The following is a 25,512-nucleotide window of genomic DNA, read 5'->3' on the forward strand; positions in this document are numbered from 1 at the left end:
CGATACCATTTCTAAGCTTTCTTCGGTCGCACCTAGAGCACCTAACGAAGTACCAGACAGTGGTCTCACCACGGAAACCCTTGGTTCTCCTTGGTCCTGGTCTTTCAAAGGGTTCGCATATCTCCTTAGATTTTCTTCGTTTTGCAGATTATTCGATTTCTCGTCTAAATCGCTGCGGTGTCGATGCAACGAGGTCTCACTGCTGGTCGTTGCTGTTAGGCTAGATCTTTGTCTGACCGTTCGAAGATACCATAACCCACCAAATAGTGCCAGTACCAAAACTGTTGCCAGAGCTCCGCCTAAAACGGCTACGTAGCTTCCGGCGCTGCTGGAGTTCACGGAGCTCGGTTCGCTGAGCAAGGCCGTCTCCACTTTGACCTCCAGCACGGAGGCCAGAGCGAGAGGTCTGCCCAGGGGTCTGCTGAGAGCCTCACCCAAGTCTCTGGCTGCATCTGCGGCAGCTTCTGAGAAGATGGTCACCTCCACTGTATCGTTATCACCAGGCTTAAGATCACATAGAAGAACTATTGATTGCGGTCTTCTCGGATCGGCCAGTAGTTTCCTCAGACGCCTACAGAGGATTTCTACCGACGTACCAGCAGCCAGGGTATCTCTTCTTAACAGAATAGTGAGTCTGGAGCATGTTGGACCCGGTGTAGCCTGTCCAGGCCAACAGGAAGGTGGTGCAGGTAGAGCAGGAGGTCCTACTCTTCTTCCAGTCTCTACAGGGCGACATTCTCCCCAGGCGGGACATGGTGGTGCTAGGCAACTTTCGCTTGGACTAGGCACGCAGACCTCATGAGCCAGACATGAGGTACCGTTCAGGCAATTACCAGGACCACACCAGATATTGCTGCATTGATTCTTTCCATTACGACACTCGCAAACGTTGCAATCATCGTCCCAACTGGCTACGGGGCATCCTGGACCACCTGCGGTGCGAATCTCGCAACGTACTCCGGTTCTTCCTGGTGGGCAGATACAGGAATAGCTCGCTATACCGTCCACACAGGTAGATCCACCTGTGCAGGGATCGCTAGCGCATTCATTTACATTTATGCGGCAGTCAGGCCCTGTGAAACCTGGTGCACATTCACACCTGAACCAGTTAATTCCATCCACGCATTTGCCACCGTTTAGACAGGGTAATGGTTGACAATCATCGACATCTCTACGACAATTCGGACCCTCAAAGCCTTCACGGCAAACGCATCTATAGTTTCCGTCGGCAGTGTTCACACAGGTTGCTCCGTTCTCGCAAGGATTACTCGCACACGCCGGAGATGCTATGTGACAAGCAGCACCTTCCCATCCTGGAGTACAATGGCAAGTGAATCCATCGCCGCGATCTTGGCAAGTTCCACCATGGCGGCAGGTACCTGGTTCACAGTGACCGGCACGAAGTGCGCAGGTTTTGCCTTTCCAACCACCTCTACAAATGCAGGTGAAGTCTGCAACACCGTCCACACAAGTTCCATTGTTGCGACAGGGTGAGTTTGTGCACTCGTCCACGTCTGAAGGATAATTGTACGGATTAGAAATATGAATTAAAAATATAAATGTATTGTATACTTTCTACTCCAAAGATTTGAACAATTAAATTTTGCAAATAATTTAATAGGAGATGAGGATTTGAACGTTAATCTGGAACGTTAATATGTAACTTTTAATAGAATTAAAATGAATAGAATCACTCACCTTGATCGCACAGATCTCCAGTCCAGCCCTCCCTACAGATACACTGGAATGAATTAACCAAATCGACACACGTGCCGCCGTTCAAACAAGGGTTTCCCCTACAGTCATTGATGTTCTCGTGGCAGTGCATCCCAGTGTAGCCGGCATCACAGATGCATCTGCCACCGCTACATCTGCCTCTACCACCGCATGGTGTGCCCTCGCTACCGCAGCCAGACTCTTCATCCATAACGCCAAATTGGGGATTATGAGAAGCTGGCTCGGAGCAATTCTTTCCCTGCCATTGCTCTGGACAGTGGCAGTAATAATCAGTCTGTGTGTTGAAGCAGGGTGCGGAATTTCTGCAGGGGTTCGGGCTGCAATGATCCCTGTCGATCTCGCATTGATATCCGGTGAAACCAACCGGGCAGACGCATTCATAAGCATTAACCAGGTCTCTGCATTCACCGCCATTTTGACAGGGTTTTGAGGCGCATTCGTCGATGTCTACATCGCAATCTTTGCCTGAGTAACCAGCGGTGCAACTGCAGTGGTAGTCATCGACCAGATCGATGCATAATGCCCCGTGCTGGCACTGGCCGATGCAATCGTTGATGTTCTTCGTGCAATTCTTTCCTGTGAAGCCGCTCCTGCAGCGACACCTGGAGAAAGGACATCAAAGTTAGAGTAAATGAAAGAGACTTAAGAGAAATTACTTTCTTTTTATCTTTGAAGCTCACATCATTCGTATGTTTATTCATGGAGAATTGGTTGCTTTTACTAAAATTGAGATCTACAAAATCTTCGATGCATACTTACTTGTAATCACCAGCAAGATTGACGCAGGTCAGCGAGTTCTTACACGGCGACTCCTTCAGAGCGCATTCGTCCACGTCGAATTGGCAGAGAACACCTTGCCAGGCTGGAGGGCAATTGCATACGAATCCGTTCTTTCCATCGACGCAGGTACCACCATTTTGGCAGGGTTGAGAGGCACACTCGTCGATATCAGTGGCACAATAAGGTCCACTGAAGCCAGGCGCGCATTCGCAATGCGCACTCTCACCTAGTTCCCTGCAGGTCGCCCCGTTAGCACAGGGGTTGGAGGCGCAAGGATTGTCGACCTTCTCGCAGGTCGGTCCCGAGAATCCCTCGGGACAAGTGCACTTATACTGATCTGGCGCCGTATTCTCGCACGTCCCCCCGTTCTGACAAGGTTCATGCGTGCCGCAATAGTTGAGATCCTGGTCGCAGAGGATACCGCCCCAATTCGTGTCGCAGATGCACTGCCAACTGGAACCGTTGCAATATCCATGTTTGCAACCAGGATACGGGGTGCACTGGTCGCAGAGTTCGCCGCGCCAACCATGTCGACACTTGCATTCGCCGCTTACATTGCAATGCCCATGGACAGGGTGGCAACCTTCCTTACAGACCGCTGAAACAATTGGATTGTTAATTTGTGTAATAGATAGAATATAGTATGGTTTGTAAAAGTATAGTTGTTTAGTACGTTAAGTTGCTGAGCTGGAAATCATATTTTGAAGGGCTGGGAAGTAAAGAGTATACTTGGTTCGATTTCCAAATTTGTATAAATTAGGTTTAAACTGTAGAAGCATTATACCTCAAAAGTCGGATAACTATCTAGGTGTGTGTCAGTGATTGCAAATTAACTTCAACGCGTTTTATAATATCAAAGATATTCTCGAATAAACTTATGCTTATTTTTATTGTTGAATTCTGTCCTAATTTGGGATTCATATTTTTCTATCGTCGGTACATTATTGTTCATTTTGTGTCTTTTAGTTCGTTCGACCCGATTTCTTGAGTTTATATTTTTCTTTTCTCGTAAACATCATTCTCTTTCGTAATTTCTATTCATTTGGTATTCGTTTCGTATTTTATTTCGCAATTCGCATTCCTTTCGTATTGTGTTTCGTAAACAGATGTTTGGTTCTTTCTTGTCTAAATATTTTAAACGCAATGTGTGCGTCTAGATTTCTTAGTTTCTAGTCTCTACCCCATGAGGCAGGGTTACGGTGTATCCGGTTAGGGGCCCACGATTTAATAGGAGTGTCACTGGTTAAACCTTGAAAATATATAATAAATGGTAGTTATTATATCGAGATGTAAATTAAGATAGATTAATAGCCTACAATATTGTGTGAGACTTGTGGTAAGAAATCGGGTCAAACATGAGTACCATGGATATAAGCCGTGGTCTGTAGGTAGCGCTTGTCGATGTAAACAACACAGGTAGGCTCGTGGTCAATTTTCGTCGATGCTTTGTGCCTCAGTTCCGTGTTATTCTTGGTCGTGTTTGGACGAAGTGTCTCGACGTGTGACCGACTGTACTGTTGATTAGGGCACGCTCTATCGGAAGGGCAAGGAGTTAAACCAGCTGTGAGTTTAGTGTACGTTTTTGCTTCGTAAGGAATCATTATTGAAATAATACAGCGATTAGGAGTTGAAAACTGATGTAATATCCGGTTTGTTGAAACAATTTTGAAAAACCGTTATTTAATATAACAGTTATACGAAATCAGAATCTGCAAAGACGTGAATTAGTGTTACATTCCGGTAGCTTTTGAAATATCGGTGCTCTTAGAATTCATAAATTGATTTTCTTTTCAACTTCGTGAAGCTGTTAATACGTATAAAATTTGCGTATTTCTCTCTTTTTATTTACCTTTATTGCATCGTTTTCATGGAAGATCAAGTATCTTGTCGCAGTCCACGAACACATTACCGCGCAGCCATTTTATTTCCGTCCGCCCGTACGTACACTCCAGTCTTTTTACCACACATACCGGAGTCCCAATAACGTAGAAAGAAGAGCCACCGGCGGTCATAATTCAAGCCACTTTCCAAAGGAATAATCTCGCCGCAACGAACAATAACCGGCGCTTCGTAACGTGGTACAAAAGGCAACCGTGAATGGAAGTTAAAACACAAACGATTAATCCGCCCACGACCACGAAAGCATAAGTGTCGGATTATTTTCCGCGGTCGCGTTCACCGACGGATTATACGATCACCGACGTTTCATATATCTCCTCTGGGAAGCATCGTTGTCCTTCCATCTGGCAAGAGAGGCTAAGAGAGGAGACGAAGACGCAGGGTAACAGGTATGCGTTCGTCTTCTTCTTACAGGTGGTAGTATGACGAAATTCAATTTTGTCCAACGGCCGAGAGGTACCGTATCCCTGGAAACGACAGTTTCGTTGTGGCGGTGACGGTGAAACGGAGACGAGAGAAAATGAAACGTGACAGAGATCCGTGGCCGGGGACGGAGCAACTCAATTAGCCGGGGGGACAGAAAGACGAATGAGAAGTGACAGAGAGAAGGATTATCCTTCTGACCGTGAAACGAAAACTCACGCCACAGCGACACATGCGTACACACACGTATCCCTTGTAACTTTTTAGCCAATGTGCTGACTCTTTACCGTTATACACCAGGGCTTTACGAATCGAAGGAATCGTATGTTTGATGCGGCTCTACGAAGCACATACTCTATGGAGAAGTAGCTAAACGTTAATCGCGTCGTTTCCATCAGTTCGGATAGAGGTTATCCTGTGATTTTTGAAGGGGGTGAATAGTAGACATCTACTTTAGCAACAAGTGTTAATCGGTTTACCTAGATCATCGATAGATAAAGTCGTGTGACCGATACGTGAAATTAATTATTCCCTGTAATAACACGTGCGAGCGATGATAATTCAAAATTTATTCATTCTTCGAACACAAACCTGCTACTTCGTCCAACACATTTCAACTTGATTGGCAAAGCCCCTTCTGTCAACCGCTGTCTGCTTAAATCTAGGACACCTTACGATTCCACGCGGCTAACAGCCGACTATTTTTCAACCTTAACCACAGGGTACACCAATCACGACGTGCAGATGCATATTTTAACCTGCCCAACGTGTTCACATACAGTCACGCGTTGTATATATGTAGTGCACAAGACACGTGTAAACGAAGGACTCGGTGCACACAGGCTCGTGGGATCTTTAATGATTAATGGTCGAGCTTTCTCGTTCTCGCGCGGACAACGAACGTTTATGGATATTTATGCGACTGCACCGTGACGTTCGTGGCATGTACGTAACGATCCATCCGGCTGTTTTCTTGGCATCCAGCTCACTGTCGATCGAACCTTAGCCTATCCGGTTTCCAATTGTTGCACAGAAGATGGGAATACGAAGATTTCCCTTGCGGGCAACTCGTGTCGTAGTAATTACTGTACAGAAATCGGGGAGCTAGTGTGTTCGATGAACGGTGGTTAAATGAACTCACTGTAGAGAGCCCTTTTTCTTCATCAACGACGCAACAGGTGCGCACGAGAGCGGGAAAGAGGATCACAGTGGTCTCGTGACCGACGAATCGCGTTTCGTTTAGGGAAGTCGATTACCGGCCGACTGGAGATATGCCTGGGGATCGATCGGGTGCAGTCCGGTAGAGACCGCTAATTGCGCTTGCTTGCGCGTGAAATCGAGCAAATCGAGTGAATCTACCGACTCAGAGTGCGCTGTGATCGCCTGTTTTACCCTGCCGCGAACGTTTCTTCATGGGTGGGTTTTATGGGCGAAAACATGGCGGATTGGCGGACTTTGATCGGTAGGCGAGTTTTGTTTCTTAACGATTTCAAGAATTACGGTGGTCATTGCTAAACGAATTCTAAATAGCTACTAATAACACCTCTGCAAACGTAACACACGTATTTCTGAATTACTTCTAGGTGGTTCGAAACGATCTCTCCGAGTAAGCAATCTGCAAGGCCATGTTTGTCGTGTTTCATATTTACCAGTGTAAAATGGATGTTCGGTAAATGATCGAACGAGCAGTGCGAGTGATACGAACGATAAAGAGTAGTGGTAAAGGAATGAACTATCGATTAGATCTGAAGTGCCGATTTTGGAGGCCCAGGGAAGATAAAGATGGTAATATAATGCAAAACTTTCTAATAATCTATTAGGGACACGAAGCAGTCAACTACATTTTCTTTTACTTTGTTTTTGTAGTGAACCACCGATATTGGAAGTGACCCCAATCTTTCGAGTAGTAGTATATGTGTGACAAGGTCTACGTTTCGATATCCGACGAGGTAAATAAATTAATACTTGTTTATACTGCGCGGAGGAATTCTGTATAGGTTAGGGACGGCGTATGCTAGCTTGACGTTATAACTCACAGTGTGAGTTATAACGTGTAAAATTAATATCCAAGCATGGTTTGTGGAGGTCGATGATTTCTCCATAAACGGTTGTAGCGAACATAATAATTAAGCAAGGCTCGTGAAATTTTGGCGGATTCGACAAGTTGGTCGTGCGAAAAGCAATTAACAGAGCTTTCACCGTGGCTATCTGGCAAAGTACAACGTGGTTTCGCATGTAGGATCCCCGACATTAACAACACTTGGCGTACAGTACCGTTCTCTCGTTGTTCAGGATCTATAAATCTACCGGGGAACGTCTACAGTTACACGTCTATGGGGATTTTTTGTTAATCCGGCAGCAGTAGGCGAATTAACCCGCGCAATTCATCTTCGTACACCGCGGTTTCTTTATTTTCTTATTCCCCCGATCTGGTGAACGGAACAGATGCGCGAAGAATCGGATTACAGGTGAAGGTTCACGACTTTCACGTGCAGCGCTCCAACCGTTTACCTTTGCCACGGGACCAGCGCCGATAATCTCTCCATGGAAGAGGCAACCTCTGGTTTATCTTACGCCATTAGCTACGATATTCGACGATTTATCATTCGTAAAATAATAAAAATTCCCCACAAAAGCGCTCACCGTCTTATCCGATATCTTTTTCAGGTCTCGATTACATTTGTCGTAAAATCGAACGTCGGAGCTTTCAAATTTCTGCCGACAGAGTGGGTTACGTGATAAATAATATCGATACGCCCGGAATCGGTCGAAGCTTCGTATGCAATGGCGGTTCAAGGGGTAAGAGAGGAAGATTCAATTTCACGGCGATTCTGTGTTACTTTAAACCCAGTCGACTTCCTTCCAATACATCTAATCCTCGTAAAGGAACATCACGAACGATTTTACGATTGCGATGAAAAGGGGTCAAATGCAAACGATCGTCCAGAAATACGCTGCACTCTCGGCGAGGAACGGTGTGTTGCATGATGCGGTCGGTGCATAGAGCTCGTGTGAAGACGATGCACGAGTGAAATTCTCGTATTGACCTTTCACAGCGCGACAAAAATGCCGGAGCCAGTTCTCTCCCTCCATCTCTCTCTCTCTCTTCTCCCGTCTATCGTAACCGACCGACCGGCTCGCCGTCTCACGAGTACACGATTTCCACCGATAGTCCCTAATTGGGATCGTTTGTCCTTTCCTTTTTTCCCCTTGCGTTCGACGAAAGTGGAACGTGTTTAATTGTGATACCGATAATATGATCCTCCTGCATCGTTAAACCGGGATAATTCGGTGTCAAGGGGATGCGACCCGTTTCCTTTCTTCGGGGACCTTGCCTCTGGTGACATTTACTAGGGGTGAGAAAGCACCACATTTCTGGTAAATTTGTGTAATACCTACTTTTAATTCTCGTTGTTTCGTCGAATATCGGAATATTAACAGTACAGTAACTGTATAGTAACTTAGAAATAGTTATTATTTATGTTCCTAGGATCTAGGTATTTATTTCTTCTTATTAATTTGAACGAATTCTGTGTGAACAAATTTGTACACACAAATGTTCGTTCTACTTATTCGAAACTGTATTTATTTTGTTAAACGTTCTTATAAATTTATAAATTTGTCATCTAGATATATCTAGTCTTATCTTATCTGCTACCAGATTTTTGCTAATTTCTATCGCTGCTCGGAAAGTCACGTACAATCGCGCGAACGTTTCGCTTCGCACTTTGAGGTTAATGAAGACAAATGCCGATAATTTCATCGATAAGGAGTGGGGTTAAGCGTACGAGAAAATCCTAAAGTTCACAGTGTCAAGGGAAACTGGCTGCGTCCTCGACGCAGCCACCGTGTTCTCTCGAACCTAACAACGTGGAATCTGAGAGACTCTGCGAATTGGACGGGCGTTTTGTCGCAGTTCCTATTGCCCTCGAATCGCAAACGGGGAACAGTTCGGTTTCACACGATATCGCCGCGGTTGCTAATTACTATACCGCAGAAAAGTCTAATAGCAGCGCTTCGTCCTACTTTCTCTGGCTCGTTTTCAACTATCCGAGACCATCCGAGCCTTTCGAAAAATCCAGGCTTTTGTTAGCGCCTCGTTCGGTCTAGCGAGTAATAATTAATCACCGATTGCACGCGACATTTGCATATGAAACGGTAGGCAAAAAGCGGAAGATATACCACGATTATCGAACGTAGCATGTAAACATCGTTGGTAACGCGTTCTCATAACCGGGAATAAATAGATCTATTAAAATTCTCCGTCGAAGGACAATTAAGGCTCGAAAAAACCACTATAAACGACTGTTATTAAAACTAGTCTCGTTTTTTATATTTTTACTTATATTTTCTTATATTTTCTCACGATTTTCGATTTTCGATTGAAAAACCAGGATACGTTTTATGTCATGATGGAGAAATGATTATGGAAGCGTTTTGAATATATTATAAATTAAAAAAGATTAATCATGACAGAGCTACAAGCTCTGACCATTAAATTCCTAGGTATTTTGTGAAAACTAGTTTCGCAGTCAAAGTAATATCTTTCATTTCCAATTTTTGACTTAGATCGCTTTTATAATTATCAACATACACGTAATACAGTATATAACTCGAAAATTCGAATCTCGAAAGGGAAGATAGAACCTTCGAGTTATAGACGTGTCGACTTATCGAGATTTCCGAGTGAGAGAGGTTTAAAAATCGGAAATCTGATATATAGAGAAGCTTCTTGTGAGGGTTCGGTTTGTTTAGTGTGAGATATTAATTCCTCCTAACTATTGGGGTACCGTATGTGAGAGGAATCTTTATTTTTGATGTCGTCACTCTGTATCGGGATCTATTTTGCTTCGAGGGAAATTGATAAGCTGGATGGTTCTCCGAAATTAGGCTGAATCACGCAATGGGCTGATGTCATAGAGCCTATGGGAACCTAGCTGACGCGTTCCAAGGGCGACACTTTTTCGCAGTGCACCGTGTTGCACGGATCGCAGAAAACCTCGAGCCCCCGTTTATTTTATAGCATTAAGAAATTTAGAACGTAACTAAGAATAGAAGAAGTAGAGAAGTTCTCGTTGAATATTATTAACCCCTCTTACCACGCGTAGTTTCTCGAAGAACGCGGAGGTTCGGGTCGATTTCAGCGTTCACCTAGCCGCGGCCTTTCGAAAACGACGCCTCTCGAGGGAGGGATAAGACGCAAGTACCGCGGATAAGCCGTAGACACGGGGAGGCGGAAGTAACGATTAAGCAGCGAAGAAAGAGCTGGCGTATTAGTCCGACCAGCATTGTGCGAGGGGATCTGGCGTGATGCTGCTCGCTACCTTTATACGATCGTACGACATGCGTCTAACGTCCGCCCATTGAGGCACGCTTCGAGATAATTCGTGTGTTTCGCTGTGCCGCCTGTTTGCGTCTTTGCCCACCAGACGTCCGCGAGACTCGCGCTTTCCGCCAGATAAAAGCTCCACGTGGAACGTGCTCGCTCTACTCGTTCCACGCTCGTCTCTCGTCAGATCTGTAAAATCCTACCTATGTTGTTCGACTCTTACCGATCCATCTTCGCTATTTTGCTCACGGAAGTACGAACTTTCACAAAATTTTTCCAGTTTTTGCATTTGTAAATCCTGGTCTAGATATCAGTTCAGTTACCTGTTTAAATATTACGATTTTATTGTTTGGAATAACGTCAGATGTTAACCCTTTCACGAGTAAGCGTTTCCAAGCGAGTCTTAACTCACTAGCGCCACCACGGTACGTAACTCCGATAAATACGTATACCGTAAATGTTCATCGAACTCGTGAAAGGGTTAACATTTATATTCGAGAGGCTACTAATTACTCGATATTCGAGCATGTATGTTCTTCGTTGGAAAGTGATTAATCTCGAAAATCTCGAATTATCGAAACTCGAAAAAATAAAAAGGGAATTAACGTTAGCTCACTCGGGCTAATAGTCCAGCGTCTCTAACCGTTTTATAATTAACATTGCAGCATGTACATAAACGTCCATCCACGACTCGTACTTTACTCAGAGAGCCAAACGTCCGGCAGATTTTCGCTTTCCCTTCGCGATTTGACGCGGCTTGACAAGCCCGCTGGGAAACGTATACACGTAAGTACGATCAGTTCTCCGCGCTGTTGGATAGGCATTTATAGCCGGAGAGAGGCATAATTGTTTTTCGGGCCTCGAACACACCGTACGTCGAAGCGGTCAGTTTCTCGGTTATATTTATTGCAAAGAGGCGGCGAAGCTACGTGTCTAATTAATCAAACGTAATGGTGGCTCGAGGAAGCGGGGAAAAGTTGCCTGGGCTCGCGAGTCGACGCTTATGCTCGATTCGAGAGTCATCCTTACGTATCCGTCTTGCCCGTTATAAATAATCATTATCGCGAATTAAGATCTAAGGTCACCGATGTTTTATCCCATCCTCTGCACCGAGCCAACGTACTTTCTATTTTTCTCCAATTTTTTCCCCATTTTTTGTATCTCGTCTTTGGTTCTTCAGTCTTGTCTCTCTTTTATTTCAGTGGAAAACGAGACGAAGAGGGACAAGGTATCCGTTGAAAATTCGAGCCGATCGAGGTACATTGGCTTGTTAGTCCCAGAGGCAGCCGTCCGTGAGAAAAGCGAGCGGAGCGGAGCGCGAGTCGCGCGAGCGCGCGACCACTCGCGACGCGAGATTTCACGCTTCGAGGATCGATTAATTATTCCCTCGACCGGCGGAGTAGCGAGAGAAAAAAGGGAAAAATAGCAGGGGAATCGTTTAACCGTCAATACCTCGGCAAAGGCCTTGCGCGACGCTTCGTTGCATACGTAACGAGATCGCAGCGACGACAAAAGCGTTCCACGTTCACTTCTTACCGTGATTCACATTTTTACGGAACCGTGTTCCCTTTTCCCTTTTCATCCCGTACGCTCGATCGTGTGTCGTTCCGCTCGATTACGACGAACACGTTCTCGTCCTTTGTCCGGTTTTAATGCTTCCGGTAATGAACATCAGCGCCTTTTCGTTCGATGATTTAACGAACCGAAGTTACGAGGGTACATTGTTAATGACGATGGAGAAAGGTATTTAATTATTGCTTCGATCTGTTCCGAGTTGTCTTATTTCTTCGTTTGTGGACGTTTATTATTGTACGTAAGTTTAAGGGTGCTAGATATTTCCAGTTGGGTCGTATTTACCCACAGATATTCGTAGGCGGATGTTAATTCGTAAATCGTTTATCGATCGATGATTACTGAAGTCTAACAAGGAAAGGGATTGCTAGGGAAGACTCGAAGTTGGTATTAATTGTCAGACGCGAGGAATTTGATTATTAATTGTTAAATAGCGATATCAACGGTAGTAGGACTACCGACTTGCAACGTGTAGCTAAGTACGACTAGTTAGTTTGACTGACTGGGTGGTTTTAGCGATAAAAATAGTTAATTGGCTGGAATTTTTCCGCAAGAAGTGTCAAAATCGACTCACCTATTTCACAGTCGGAGCCCTTCCAGCCCTGTATGCACACCTTATCGCCGTTCTCGTCGCAGGTGTAATGGCCGAATATGTCGTTCCTTGGCCTGCAGAACTTCGTGCAGGTCGCGTTGTAATAATGGTCCGCGCACTGGACCCGAACGCGATAAGCTAGATGAGCGTTTCTTCCTTGTTGATTGAGAGTGTGCCACGTGGGTCCTGGCAGGACAATGCCGCTGTAACTCGCTTCCTCGATCACGCCTGCGCTCGCCTCGTCTCTCGCTTGCAGGATCAGCGTGAATTGCCTCTGCGAAGGAAGAAAAATTTCGATAACGAGGCTGGCAATCCCTTGGGAATCCCGGCAACTCTGGCAATTCCCAATAGACCTTAAGAATAATTCTTCCCGAGTGACTTTTATCTTACGATTAATTAACCAGCCTTGCGTCTGGCATCGTACCCGTCGCGAACTTTTGTCGTTAACGCGAGTTTCGTCGCGAGCAACAGAGACAGAAGAGACGTGTTCCGGCAAGCGCGAATCGAATACGGAAAGATGACATCACGCTCGTCTAGGGCTGCTTCGAAAGAGGAAGAGAGGTGGTTTGATGAAGCCAGCAATTAACCCTTGCCCAGCTTGAATAATTCCTCGACCGACGTGGCCCCTAAAGTGGAACCTTCCGAGATGGACTTTTGCAAATTTACGCGGGGCTTCCTGACCCTCGCTAGCCTCCCGTATTACGCCACAATGGGATTATCAATTTTTTACTTCCGTTTGCCACCTTCGGATCGAGGGAATAGAGGCGAGGGAGCCAGACGGTCTATAAATTTCGCCCCGCAACCCGCGACGTCTCCTCGTCTACGTGGACCATCGATCAAGGATAAATCATTCCTAAATCTCGCGGTTTACGATTCACACGCGTTTGATCGGGCAACGCGCGCGTATATTCCATCAATATCTTTTGATTGGCGTCGAACCGTAAGCCAATCGATGCTGAACGTCTACCAAAGATTAAACGCAACATTCAATCATCCCTCCACTATACCGAGACACCTCCGAGCTCATCGATAATCCTGTAAAAAAGTAGCCAAGCTACTCCACCGGACGCAGAACCGCCGTTCGACCACCGGGGAAGCAAGAGAACCAGGAGGAAGTGAAACAAATGTCCTATCAAAAGGTGGCCACCGCGTCTCCGATAATTGCCGATCCCTCGTGTAATCAGAGCCAAGTCGCATTTTTCACTAGCGACACCGTGCTCGCTGCCACAAATCAGAATAATTACACCAGAGTTTGCGTGCTTTCGTCCGCTGCTCGTCCACCGGCGACCGTGCGTCTCCTCCACGGCGAACCTGATTGGTACCACCAATCAAGGGCCGTGAGTGACGGTCGGCTAATGCAATAAATAAATTCCAATCGCGCTGTCGCGGAAGACAGCGGCTATCTGTTCGTCCAGAGGCTGCAGCAGAAGCAGCAGCAGCAGCAGCAGCAGCAGCAGCAGGAGTAGCATCAGCAGCAGCAGCAGCAGCAGCGGAGACAGAAACGGCAGCAAAGGCAAGCAGCAACGGATCCCAAAGGGGTGTCCAGGGGTCCGGGCGTACGATAGAAAGCTGGAAGTGTTCCCGATGGAACCGGTCCCGTGGAAGAAAAAAAGGATCAGCGAGCGGCGCATCGGTGATCTCGCGTGCTCGCCCGTGTGTGCGCCGGTTTAATGAACTCGGTTGGATCCTCGCTGGTAGACAATGAGAGAAGGGACGAGCCGAGGCCAGGGCCCTGGTCGATTTTTTAATTAGAACCGCAGGTGTTTCGCGTGATCGGTCAGCCACGGGGGTGGTTGCTCGCTGTTCCTCGGCTTTGGAACCCGGGTGGAAAGTGAAAAATATGCTGCTCGTGCTCGTTCCGCCGCATTGAAACCGGCGGGTAACAAATGATGCCGAATAATAGATATCTTCCATGCTTTTCGACCCCTCTTCTCTTTTTTCCCTCGTCCCTGAATCCCCGTGCTTTCGATTAGCGAACTGGTCGTACGCGTCGCGGGGTTCCAAGTTAGAGAGGAGCCTTTCGCGTCGCGATACATGTGGGAACCTCGTTGTTTCCCCGTTGATCGATTCCTTTTCTGCCCAGGACCTGTCCAACACGCTCGGCTAACCGCTCGATCGTGACTGAACTGCCGATCGTCGAATTAGCGAAAACATTCTCCCCCGCTGGCAACCCAAATGCTTAGATAACGCGGCTAATGTCGCACTCCTTTCTTGCGGACAAATCGTTTCCTAAAGCGGCGCGACACTTCTACCGTTGGAAACCAGCCTTTTTGCCACAACGACCGATTTGGTAGGGAACGATCGTGGAACCTGTTCGGTGATTCCCGACGATTTTCAGTCACCCACGAAGCAGACCTTTGACGCCAATTCCACGCGGTTTTCGAGAGATAGGCTGATACATTTGCGATTAGGTGAAAGGATATCTCGCCGGCGATTACATTTTTCTCCGGCAAATTTATTTCAGATTTATTTCACCCGTCGAGCTTGCTAAGTAGACGCGTATCAAGGAATTAATAACGATTTAGTATCACCTGTATCTTCTCGCACGGCTGAAGTAGTATCTCGAATTTATGTCACACGATAATACCGACGACATAAAACGAGACATTGGAAAGCAGGCTTCTCGAATTCTTGCCCTTCCCTTCATACCAAAACCACCGCCTCGTAGGGTATACTTAGGTGTAATATATGTAGATGATAGTAATTAAACTCTTATGATGAAAGTAAATAGCTACGTATAATTATTACGTTTCTACGTCGATGAAGTCAACATTAATGTTGTCAAAATTAGCAGTATGTTCTCGGTAACTGTAAAAGGAAAAAGTTCGAAACTAGTCATTTTAACTAGTTAGAGAGTTCTTGTGCTAATCACAGAAGCTCGCGGCTTTCCATCACGCCGATGTAACTTTAATCTAACTTTAATACAGCCGTTCTATATTCTTGCAGCTTATTCATCCACGGGACACGAGGTTACCGATGATGCTCGAGAAAGTCGACTTCGAACAAAAATCCAGTTAGGGACAAGCACGCCTGTACCGCCAAAGACCGGAGAGAGGATTTTCTTCTTAGAGCAAGACCTTCGACGGAGGAAGGAAGACAGGTGCATTTATGGACGTCTTTGGTCCATTTTTCCCGACCTTTGACGGAAGCTTGCAAAATTCACCGTGCAGTGCAGGTCGGCACAAAGAGCACCGTTGTGGCCAATCCGCGCGGAGCCGAGTGTCTCGTGCTAAATGTAAAGTCGGTTCACTCGCCGCTGCCACTACCTAGAGCAGATGAGCGCTAATTGGTGTTAATTGGTGGCTCGCTTGGGGCCCGTCGTTCCCACGCCCGCGACTTTCATGCTCGCCTTTTTTTCCCTCACACCTCGTACATATATTCTAATTCGTTCGTCCGTCGCGTTCACTTCCACACGTCGACATCCAGACTTTCTTTGTGAGGCTCTCGCGAACCGTCAGACGTTCCTCCCATTGTCCAGGCGTCTTAATCGATATGAGTCAGCGCGTGGATTACGATCAGATAAAATTTCTATTATTCCCACATTTTCGTCCCGTTCGATCGAACGTTTTCGCTCTTTTCTTCTCTCCTTTTCGAGTGGCGCGCGATGGAGGAGGGAACGGTGCGATGAATTTCGAATCGGTAAAGGAGGACGATTCGATGGACGGTAAATAGAGGATGACAGCCGAACAGATTCGACCTATTCTTCCACCGAGATGGATTGGTCGCTCAAGGCCATTCGGGGATTATACCGCGCCTCATCCTTTAGTTACTCCGTCACTCTACCTTTGTCTTTTTGCCCTCGCCCATTCTTCGTTTACATTTACCCCCTGTCAAAGGTGTCTCTAAGGTAATCGAAACTGGCAATTAATCTTGATTCGATAGCTACGGTCGCTGGTAGATATCCGATGAGTCGTACTTTGAATTCCAGTTAACCGATTACGAGCTTCTTTAACCCCTTATGCTGCAATAGCCAGCCTAACTCGTCGCCAGTTTTTCATGCCAAACCGCACAATGGTGTCTTAAGTACACTTGTCATACCACTGGAATTATACTCAACACGTTCCAACGAAAAATGCTGGAAATTTATATAAATTAATCACTAATTAATCATTATAAACTAAATAATTAGTTAAAATTCGATACTGTTTGAACGTACAATACTGTCTTAATTATCTTACTAAAATTCAATCTTTTTGTTTTTTTTCAGCCCTGTGAGTGCCTTCAGAAGCTGAAGACACAAGAGTCAGTAGCAAATTGATTATGGGAGAATTTCAGTGCACAATTTTTCATAATTGAATAGCAGAACAAAAGGTTAATATTTTCTCTTCAAAAATTATCGAATACTAGTAATTGCCTATTAAAATTCAATTTTGTCGTTTCTTTTTCAGCCTCGCGAGTGCCTTTAGAAGCTCAAGACACAGGAGTCAGAACCAAACCGATTGCAGAGAAAGAGTTAGCATCTCTGAGTAAGTCCTCAGACGTTTACTCGCTATACGCAGCGTTTTCTTCGGGAAAAGGGGTGATTGATCCCCGACTAATCGCTCATCAAGTTGTAAAATTTCCGTTTCCTCGTTCCATCGTGGCGGAAAGCATCGGCGCTATTACAATACGAATGGCCATCCGTGCGAAGCGAACGCAGCGGTGGATCTAGGAATTCGCGTGGGTGTCCCGCAGAAAACCACGTTACGAGCGAATTTCCCCTTTCACCGGGCAAAACAACGGCGTTCGTTCGAACGCGTTTAAAGAGCGCGGCCACGTCCTCGTACAGGCGTGTAATAAATTATCGGGTGGATCGCAGGTAAAAGTCACGGGCCGACCACCGGCCGTCTCGATCATCGATCGATCCGCCCGCGGACGTGGGCCGTCCCGTTTCGTGGGCGTAGGAAATTCATTAAGTCGGATATTATTCCGCAACTTGCGTTCTCCGCGAGGACCAATTAATTAATTTCCTGTGGCTCCGCGGCATTAATCGTCGCGAGGGTTCTCGTCGCGCGACTTTTCGGCTCCGATGCTGGTCAAAGATGTCTTTGCTACCTCGCTTGGGTGTCGTTCTGTCATTTGGCTTTTGGGTTTATTTCCACGAGGATGATACGCATGGGTTTCGTTGCGTAGAGGCAGAATCGTGATGTCGTATACGTTATCTGCTGTACTTTAACTGTATCGGAGTTTCAACGGTATCTTCTTTATTTTCATACTTTCTTCTATTCTTCTGATCCCATTTTTGTTATTTAATGTCGGTAGGAGTAGTCAAAATCTGCAAATTCACAATTCCACAATTGGACTTCCGTCTGTTCGAAATTTTTATCAGTCTCTCTTTTATTTCAACAGATTTTCTTCGAATAGTTCCTCTTTCGTCATTTCATTCCAGTAAAGACACGAATCTATCAAATTCCAGGAACGTTATGGACGTCTGCAGAGGCACAACGATCTCGCAACTTCTTCACCGAATTTCCACTTACCTCGACTCTAGTTCGATAAATTCCCTACTCCACTATGCTGCCACGAACGCTGTTCCATCGTTTAACGTCAGCGGGAATAGGAATCTGGCGAATCTGAATAGCGTCACCGGCGAGGAGTCGAGAGGACGTCGCATCTTTGGTCCGCATCGGGTGCCAGACGCGATTCATCCGCGCCACACGGAGTCGCGACTTTTACGATGCTCGCGGCAGCGTAATGGTGGCGATAGGACGATTCCAGCATAGTGGAGACGGTGGATATTCGCATGGGCCAAAAAGGACGGACGGAAGCCGTGTCGGGCACGTAGAGGCGGTCGACGAGCCTCTATCTGGCGCTGGCTGTCGTTCCTTCGTGGCGCTCGCCGATGGTAGACGCGTACACGTCGATCGTGTGGCTCGGTAACTGCACGTAGGTACTTACGTACGCCGAATAGAACGCCTTCTCCTTCTCTATGTCAGGCAACGTGTCTTTGGTTTCGCGGAAAAGATCGAACGAGCGGTACGTGAGGACGCGTACTAAGCAGCGGCGAACCTCCAGCACGCCCGCCACCGATCGGGGAAGCCTTGAATGGTTTATGCCTTTTGTCGATTTATTCCGCGAGCTTTCTTTCTTTCGACGGTCCTGCTTGTTGCTTTATGCCTCCATGGACGCACCCGGGCAGATTATAAATTGAAATAAAGCGAGAATCGTGGGTAAACGGGTGGCCGGTAGCCGATGGTAAATTTCGTCGGATGAGATTGGCGAATTTAGATTTTATATACGAACGCTATCTGAAATCGGATATTGCGAATCGAATGGACGCTATGTCGTATTTTCCCCGGGATCTCTCGAGACTCTACTAAAACGTTCGTCGATAAGAAATCGCGCTCGTCAATGTGCATACGTCGAGTCGACGAGGTTCTCAGCCGTACTCATGGCCGCCCAATCTTCGTCCGTTTTTTCCCTTTTACCTTTCTCCTTCGAAGGGAATACGCTGGATCGTACGAGGCTTCGCGTTCGAATTTCGGCTCAGATTTACGCGGTGATTACGCCAATTTATTTCGTGAAAGCGCCTTACGTAAAATCTTCGCGATGCGTTATTCATCGCACTGCATCATTTCGGCGCGCTTGTACGTACGCCTGTCGTAACGCCGCGATTAAACGTAACACGGTTCGAACACCACGTTCGTTCACATCCTCTGGTTTCGTCGATCCCACGAACGTTTACCGTGTCCGCGAAAATCACGGAAATCTCGTGGTACACCGGGTCGAGTCCGCGGATGGAAGAAGAAGCGGCTCTCGTCGCCGTGTCGCGATAAATTCGATTCTCGCTGTAAGATCCTCTCCGTGGAATTCCAGCGCTCCGTTCCTCCCAAAAGCTGCATTCCAACAGCTCCGCCGTTCAATTACTTTCGAAAGCCATTTCCCAGGAACGCGAGGCGCGGACGAGGTCGAAGAATCCTCGTGGAATTCCTACTTTTGATCGCTTTCGAGCGCACCGCCGGTCCGCGGTTACCCTTGACCCTAAATCTCGCCGCAACAATCGAGGGTCTCGAGGTCAGCCGTCGCGATGCGATAAATTCGCAGACTTATTCCCCCACCCTTTGCCTTATACCGCTCTCCGGGAACGATTCATCGCGCGCTGGGCCCGGAGAAGAGGGTTGTTCCACCGTTCCCTTTGAAAATTCCAGCGAAGCGGCGCGAAGGGAAGTTTCGTTCTGGAATCCTTTCCTCGTCCTCGCTTCCCAATTAGCTGGCCGGCTAATAAATCTCGCGACGTCCCCGACGAGGAGAGGCCGTTGGAGCGGAGTGCAGCGGCCAGTGGAAGGACCGCCGCGCGGAAGGAGAGGAAAAAACGAACGTCCGTGAGGAGGAAGCGGACACGCGGGCAGAAAGGGAAGAAATAAAGAGTCACGGGGTAGGTGGGGGATTCTCGAGCGACAGAGGACTCGGAGAATCCTCCGGCGGTCGTGGTAGCCACTGTTCACAGGGGCACAAGGCCAAGAAGCCTTCGTACGATGTCGCGTACGGACGAGAACCTCTTTTCCCCGCTTGCACACGCTCGAAGGAGGAGCTCGGCGAGGAGTCAGCCCGCGATGCTGACGCTGCTCGTGGTGTAGTGGTGCCTCTACCTGCATATCGCAGCCAACCTGGCATTCTTCGCGTTAAATGCCTCTTCGACCAGCCAGCCGCGCTCTCGCGCCCATTTACACGTACACGAGCTCGGCCTGTGTGAGTGAGTATGGGACGAACTCGCAGGGAATATAGGTATCTCGAATGGGAGATATCGGGAGGATAGGATTCTGGGTGCACAGGTGTCCGAGGAACCGTTCCTGACGTTTCTTGTTAGAGGCCCGAAAGTTGCCTACTTTTCGGACTTTTTCCAAATTGTTTCCGTAGCTGTTGAGATTTACCATTGAAATTCGAAGTTCCGAAACATAGCCATTGTTATTTAGGACGACGCTGATCCGAGTACCGCGTTCTCCAAGCAACATCCCCGTTCCACATTTCGGTGATCGTTGGATCGTGTATATACCGAGTATCGCTCAGAGCGTAGCACGACCGAACGTTCCATAATTCACGGAAGCTCGCGAAAAATTCTTAATATCCTAGCACCATAACTCTCCCGGCCATAAAATCGTCCCACTATCCGGCTAAACATTCGTATTACAATCTCCTCTGAACACACCCGGGAATAATGGCCATATTTCAGCCGGGGACGATAGCGCATTCTTCATTCAAAAATTGCCTCTAAAATCCGCCGACATACGATACCTACACGCATTCCCTCCACCGTACACACGCTCGCACACGCGATCGCACACCTATGCGAGCTTCTACACGAATATACACACGGACGCACGTACACCAGGGTAGAGTTCTAGAGGTGTACGTGCACGCGAGGTCGCGGCGAAGAATCGAGGCCTGTGCAGGCAACGGAAAACGTGGTCCGGGAGACACGCCGGCAACGGCAGCCGACTCGTACACGGGCTAACTAGCGAGGGAAGAAGAAGACGAAGAGGAAGAAGACGAAGCGGACGAGGAGGAACGATTGTACCGGCGTGGAAGAGAGAAAAGGAAAGGTACCATCCTCGGAGATTGGTATGCGGTCCGCGCAGCGGGTTCACACACGACCTAAAGGCGGCCCAAAGGCAGTCTAAAGGCTGGACGAGGAGAAGATGGAGGTGTACGGGAGAGAGGGACAAGCTCGCGAGGCATTGCCCAAACCGGGGCGACAGTTTCTTCCTCCCCACTCCTCTTCATTTGCATACGCGCGATACGGTACACCTGTGTGTTTCGCTGGCTGCGTGTCCGTCCACCGGCCCCGGCGTACACCTGACCAATAAGTTGGCCGACGTGCGTAAATCTGCGCCGTAAACGTGCTCACCCCGGGCTCCCCTGCCGCGTCAACGAGGGCAGAGTTTCGTTGGCCCCGCTTAATCGATCACTCCTACCTCTTCTCGCGGATCGCTGCATCTCGCCGCGAATAATTAATAATCCCCGTGTGGGTATACCAAGCTGGCTGCTTGGCAAATTATGGACAGCCCGCGTGGAATTAACGAGACGGATATCGGCATCAGCAAGATCCAACTCGAGCACGCGGAAACCAAGTCGACGGCATATTGACAATCCGACGGAGATTATATTTTCACCTGTGTTATCATTTGTGTATCTCGCAGCTGATTAACTTTCTTTTGCCACTCGTTATATACTTTTACTAAGCGGGAAATAATTTTGTTCTTCTTTCGCGGGAAATACGTATAGTGGGTGAGATAAGGTTAGGTTAGGAAGGAAACGCGATGTCGTTTTAGTGGATACTTTGAAACTCGAAAGATATTATAAAGGATGAGAGTTAGGGGCTAAGTTGGATGCAAAAGTGATTCCGTAAACTCTCGAACGTTGGGAAAATCCGAACCCTTCGTAAACTATCATTAGCGACGCGTGTACCCGGTAATAGAAGAGCCGATTTCAAGCTGTCATCTTTACTCAAACGCCTCGTTTCGCTATCTCGGAAGTCGAAACACGCGTAGCTTAGACCCGACCGATCTCACGAGTGCGCTATGTCTCTCACGCGGACTATACTCGCGTGTAGCAGACGGGTACAGGTTGAAAGGAAGGAAGAGGATCCTGAGAAGCGTGGACAAATGGACGGTCGCGTTACTCCGTTGGACGTCTAATCGACGTGGCCGATAAATGGGGCGTCGTTAAATCCTAGGCGGGTAAAAAGGGTTAAAACCGCGTGGACGTGCGCTCGATCAAAATTTCTACGCTAATTACGAGCCGTTTATAGCGCTGGAACTATGGCTGCGTTCATTAGCGAGACATCCGCGAGGCGCGGATCGCCGAGGAATACCGAAAAAAAGTCCGGATGAGAGTTTTTCATATGGGCTGGACGTAAATCTCTCTCGTTGGTCGACGACCAACAGGCAGCCTGATTGCGATCCCCGCGGGCGACCGAGAGCCGGCGGAACGATTTTGGAGCCGTTCGGTCGATTAACGACCGGTTCGCGTACACCTCTTGACAAATCGATCCTGCTTCCGTATCTGCGCCGCTGCGTGATTTATACGCGCTTAGAATCGGCCCAAGACCCCTCCAACGAAAATATAAATGACGCGCCACGAATATCTCTATCGGTACACATCCACCGTGCACCACGCCGTCGGTGGCTTCGTTTTAATTTACCAAACCAGCATCGACGTGGCTGCTGATGGCCTATCGTGTATGGTCCACTGGACCGTGGACGTGTCCGAGTCCTTTTGGCAGTCGCGAACCAACGCGTTTGAACTTTGCAGGCTTCCAGTGTGTGGCTCGACTTATTTTTCGTCTTTTTCACTTTCTCACGGTGGTCTACGCAAAAAGACGGAAAGGATTCGCAAATTCCCACAGCCTCGCGTTCGCGCGTCGCTAATTATCGACTAATTACCACACGACTCCGATGGTTTTTGAGAGTAGCAAATTTTCCAAAGCAGCGTGCCCATCTTTACCTATTTTTCTGAAGCCACTGAACGATCCTCTTTCTCACGATCCAGCACCGAGCCCTTATCGGTGGAGCGACTGAAAGGGCTGAATATCCGCGAATTACCGGCTGTCCGGAGTCATAGCCAACGACCAGTTCACAGGTAATTCCAGAAACGAGGCCACGTCGCTTGACGAAACGAGCCAGCCGAATGGAATGCGATATCGACAGAGACGAAGGAGAGATCGGGCCAGGAAACGGGTCGGGGCCCGAAAGTATGCAGGGACCATCGAGGAATCGTTGGAGGACGCGAAGAATACACCTGTTGGTCCCTGACTCACGACGATTCCCTGCGGGGATTCGAGGCGTGCCTCCATCGCTGACTCCTTCATTTTCGTTCCCCGCGGTTTTTATCCGTTCTCCGTGAGGCGAACACCGTTTAGACGACTATCGTTTATCATTACACGGACTATTATCGGGGCTATAATTATCGAAATTTATCATCGCCCGCTACGGAGAAAGGAGGGTAAAGGACGGGTTCACCTGGGTTCCACGATGGATACCACCGAAACGTTTTCACCTCTCTCCCCTGCACGATCTCGAGACGGTCGATCGTTTAATACAGCGGTGCTAATTGTACCAGCGACATTACCTGGGAAACCTAACGCCTCCGGTTTATCCGTGCTCGTGGCCTAGGGCTGGTCGCGAGACGGGGTACCGTTTGGACCCGGCTACTCCAGTTACGTCGATCAACGCTCTCGACCATTAGGCTCCGAGCCATGGCGAACCGTAACGACGAACTTTATTAAGGCGTGAGAAAGTCCCCTCCCGGAGGTGATTAAAGCAGCTGGACTAATCTACTTACGAGACCAAGCGGTTTGGAACTCAATAGCGACCCGGCTAAATTGAATGATGCCGTTTGACGCGTGACACGGCCGCTTAAACGTCGCATCGATCATCCGACGTCTGAAGGACAGACGTTCAGTAAGCTACGAAAACGAATCGGTAATTTCGTTTCTTGAATTTATCGGGATTGCACCATCGAGCTATGCATACCTAGACGAGAACTTTGGGCATGGTATCGGGGTTGTTAAGAATTGGTAAAGGTACAGTCAGAATGACTGGATTTAGTTTCGTTGGCTATGTAGTTCTTGAGACTATGTAGCTCTTGTACGCTTCTCTATATTTTGTATCGATAATATTTTAATTAATGTTCATTAATGCGTGTTATTATATATTTATATAACACACAGATCGGTAGATTTAGCAGCAAAAGCTAGCTTAGGAAGAAGCGAATGGGGATTTTCGGTCGTAATGACTTTAATGTGTACATATTACTGGCAGAAAGTTTAGAAATGGTGGAATTTTTTATTTCAACGTCAAGTGGTAATTTCCAATTGGTTTGTGAGTATAGGCTATTAACAGTGCGTCTGAAAACACTGGAATTTTGGAGAAATAAGGGAGGGGGTGAATGAGAATTTTTGGTACCGATGGTAAATGGTAATTGGCAATTTATCGAGTGATTTTTAATAAGCACGCATGTTTCGAATGAGAGCTGCTATTTTCAATGGACATGCTTCAATTTCCATCGGTGGAACGGGATTCTATTGGTTGCTAATAAATGCGGTATAGCAAATCGAACTCCCATGTACCACGGTGTTTCGTTATTCCGATTTATTCGCTAACTATGATTTATGATTCAATCAATTAGCGATGTGAACGCTTCCAGTAGTTTCTAACAACAAGCCAAGAATATCGCTCGTCGAATTCTACACGTTCATCTCCGTGTTATTCCAAGCTATACCTCGTCGCTTATGTTTATTCACCAGCGAATCAAATCATCAATTGCAACGTTAAGAACCAAACATTTATCCGGATCTGTTTTGAAATAACTCTATAGCGACACGTGACTGGTTCATTAAATTGCGATCGAAATGAAGCATCAATTTTTTCCCGACTTACATCAACGGTTCTCAACCTTTCCCCTGTGCATACTACTTAGTCAATAGGCGACCAAGTCACTTACCACTTTGTACATAGGCAATATTTATGGTATTCATAGTTGTAGATAATTTTAAAATTCGACATAATTTGGTTTAGATCATTCACCATACGTTGAGAACCACTGACGGAATTTTTACGAGTTTCTGTACCTCGCGTTATCAAGAATCCGCTCCAGATCATCACGTTTTCCCTAATTTTGATCATGCTGCGTTATCAGACGTAGCGAATTTTATAAAGTAATTTCGTCTTTAAGGAATTAAACAAATTTCCACTTGTCTGAGGTTCCTAGATTGCGAGAATTGCAGGACATGATGCATTCGAGTCTTTCCTCTTCGCTTTCACAGTTCCATTCAGTCAGCAGAGAAGTTGGCACGTTTCACACCTTTTATCTTTATTCCATTATTTTATATCGCGATCTTACCATATATACGCGAGTACCCGGTGTCTCCTAATCTCCTTATCAAAAAATATATTATCGTAAAAGAATCTCAACACGAACCCCCGTGTAATCTCGCGAAGAGAATGGAATTAAATGCTGGCAAGCTCGGATTACTCGGCACCTCGAGCCATTTTCGGAAAACAAGTCAATTACGTGGTTCACCGGACCCCACACATTTATCTCCATATTACTGCACGTTACACCGGTTGCCTATATTCCCTCGCCAACAGCCTCCAATTGAATCATCCAGCAGTTTTCAATCTCGCCACCCTCGAGCAAGCCAACACGTCGAGCCAGCCGGCGACTCGCTAATTCAGTCGACACAATGCCCGGTGAGGTCCAC

General features: G+C 47.2%; 1 protein-coding gene across 1 annotated transcript in view; it reads right to left on the reverse strand.

The window, feature by feature from the left end:
* Positions 1-25,512, reverse strand: part of Ser (protein serrate) — a 53,042-nt gene that overhangs the window by 572 nt on the left and 26,958 nt on the right. Inside the window, exons 3-6 of the mRNA XM_017912186.1 lie at positions 12,315-12,606; positions 2,497-3,115; positions 1,699-2,339; positions 5-1,514 (exon numbers count right to left, since the gene is read on the reverse strand). Of these exons, the coding sequence (XP_017767675.1) occupies positions 5-1,514; positions 1,699-2,339; positions 2,497-3,115; positions 12,315-12,606 (3,062 nt within the window). The remainder of the gene's footprint in view (positions 1-4; positions 1,515-1,698; positions 2,340-2,496; positions 3,116-12,314; positions 12,607-25,512) is intronic.

The sequence above is a fragment of the Eufriesea mexicana genome, unplaced genomic scaffold (genome assembly GCF_001483705.2).
Source record: "Eufriesea mexicana isolate 0111107269 unplaced genomic scaffold, ASM148370v2 scaffold354, whole genome shotgun sequence".
Lineage (NCBI taxonomy): Eukaryota > Metazoa > Arthropoda > Insecta > Hymenoptera > Apidae > Eufriesea > Eufriesea mexicana.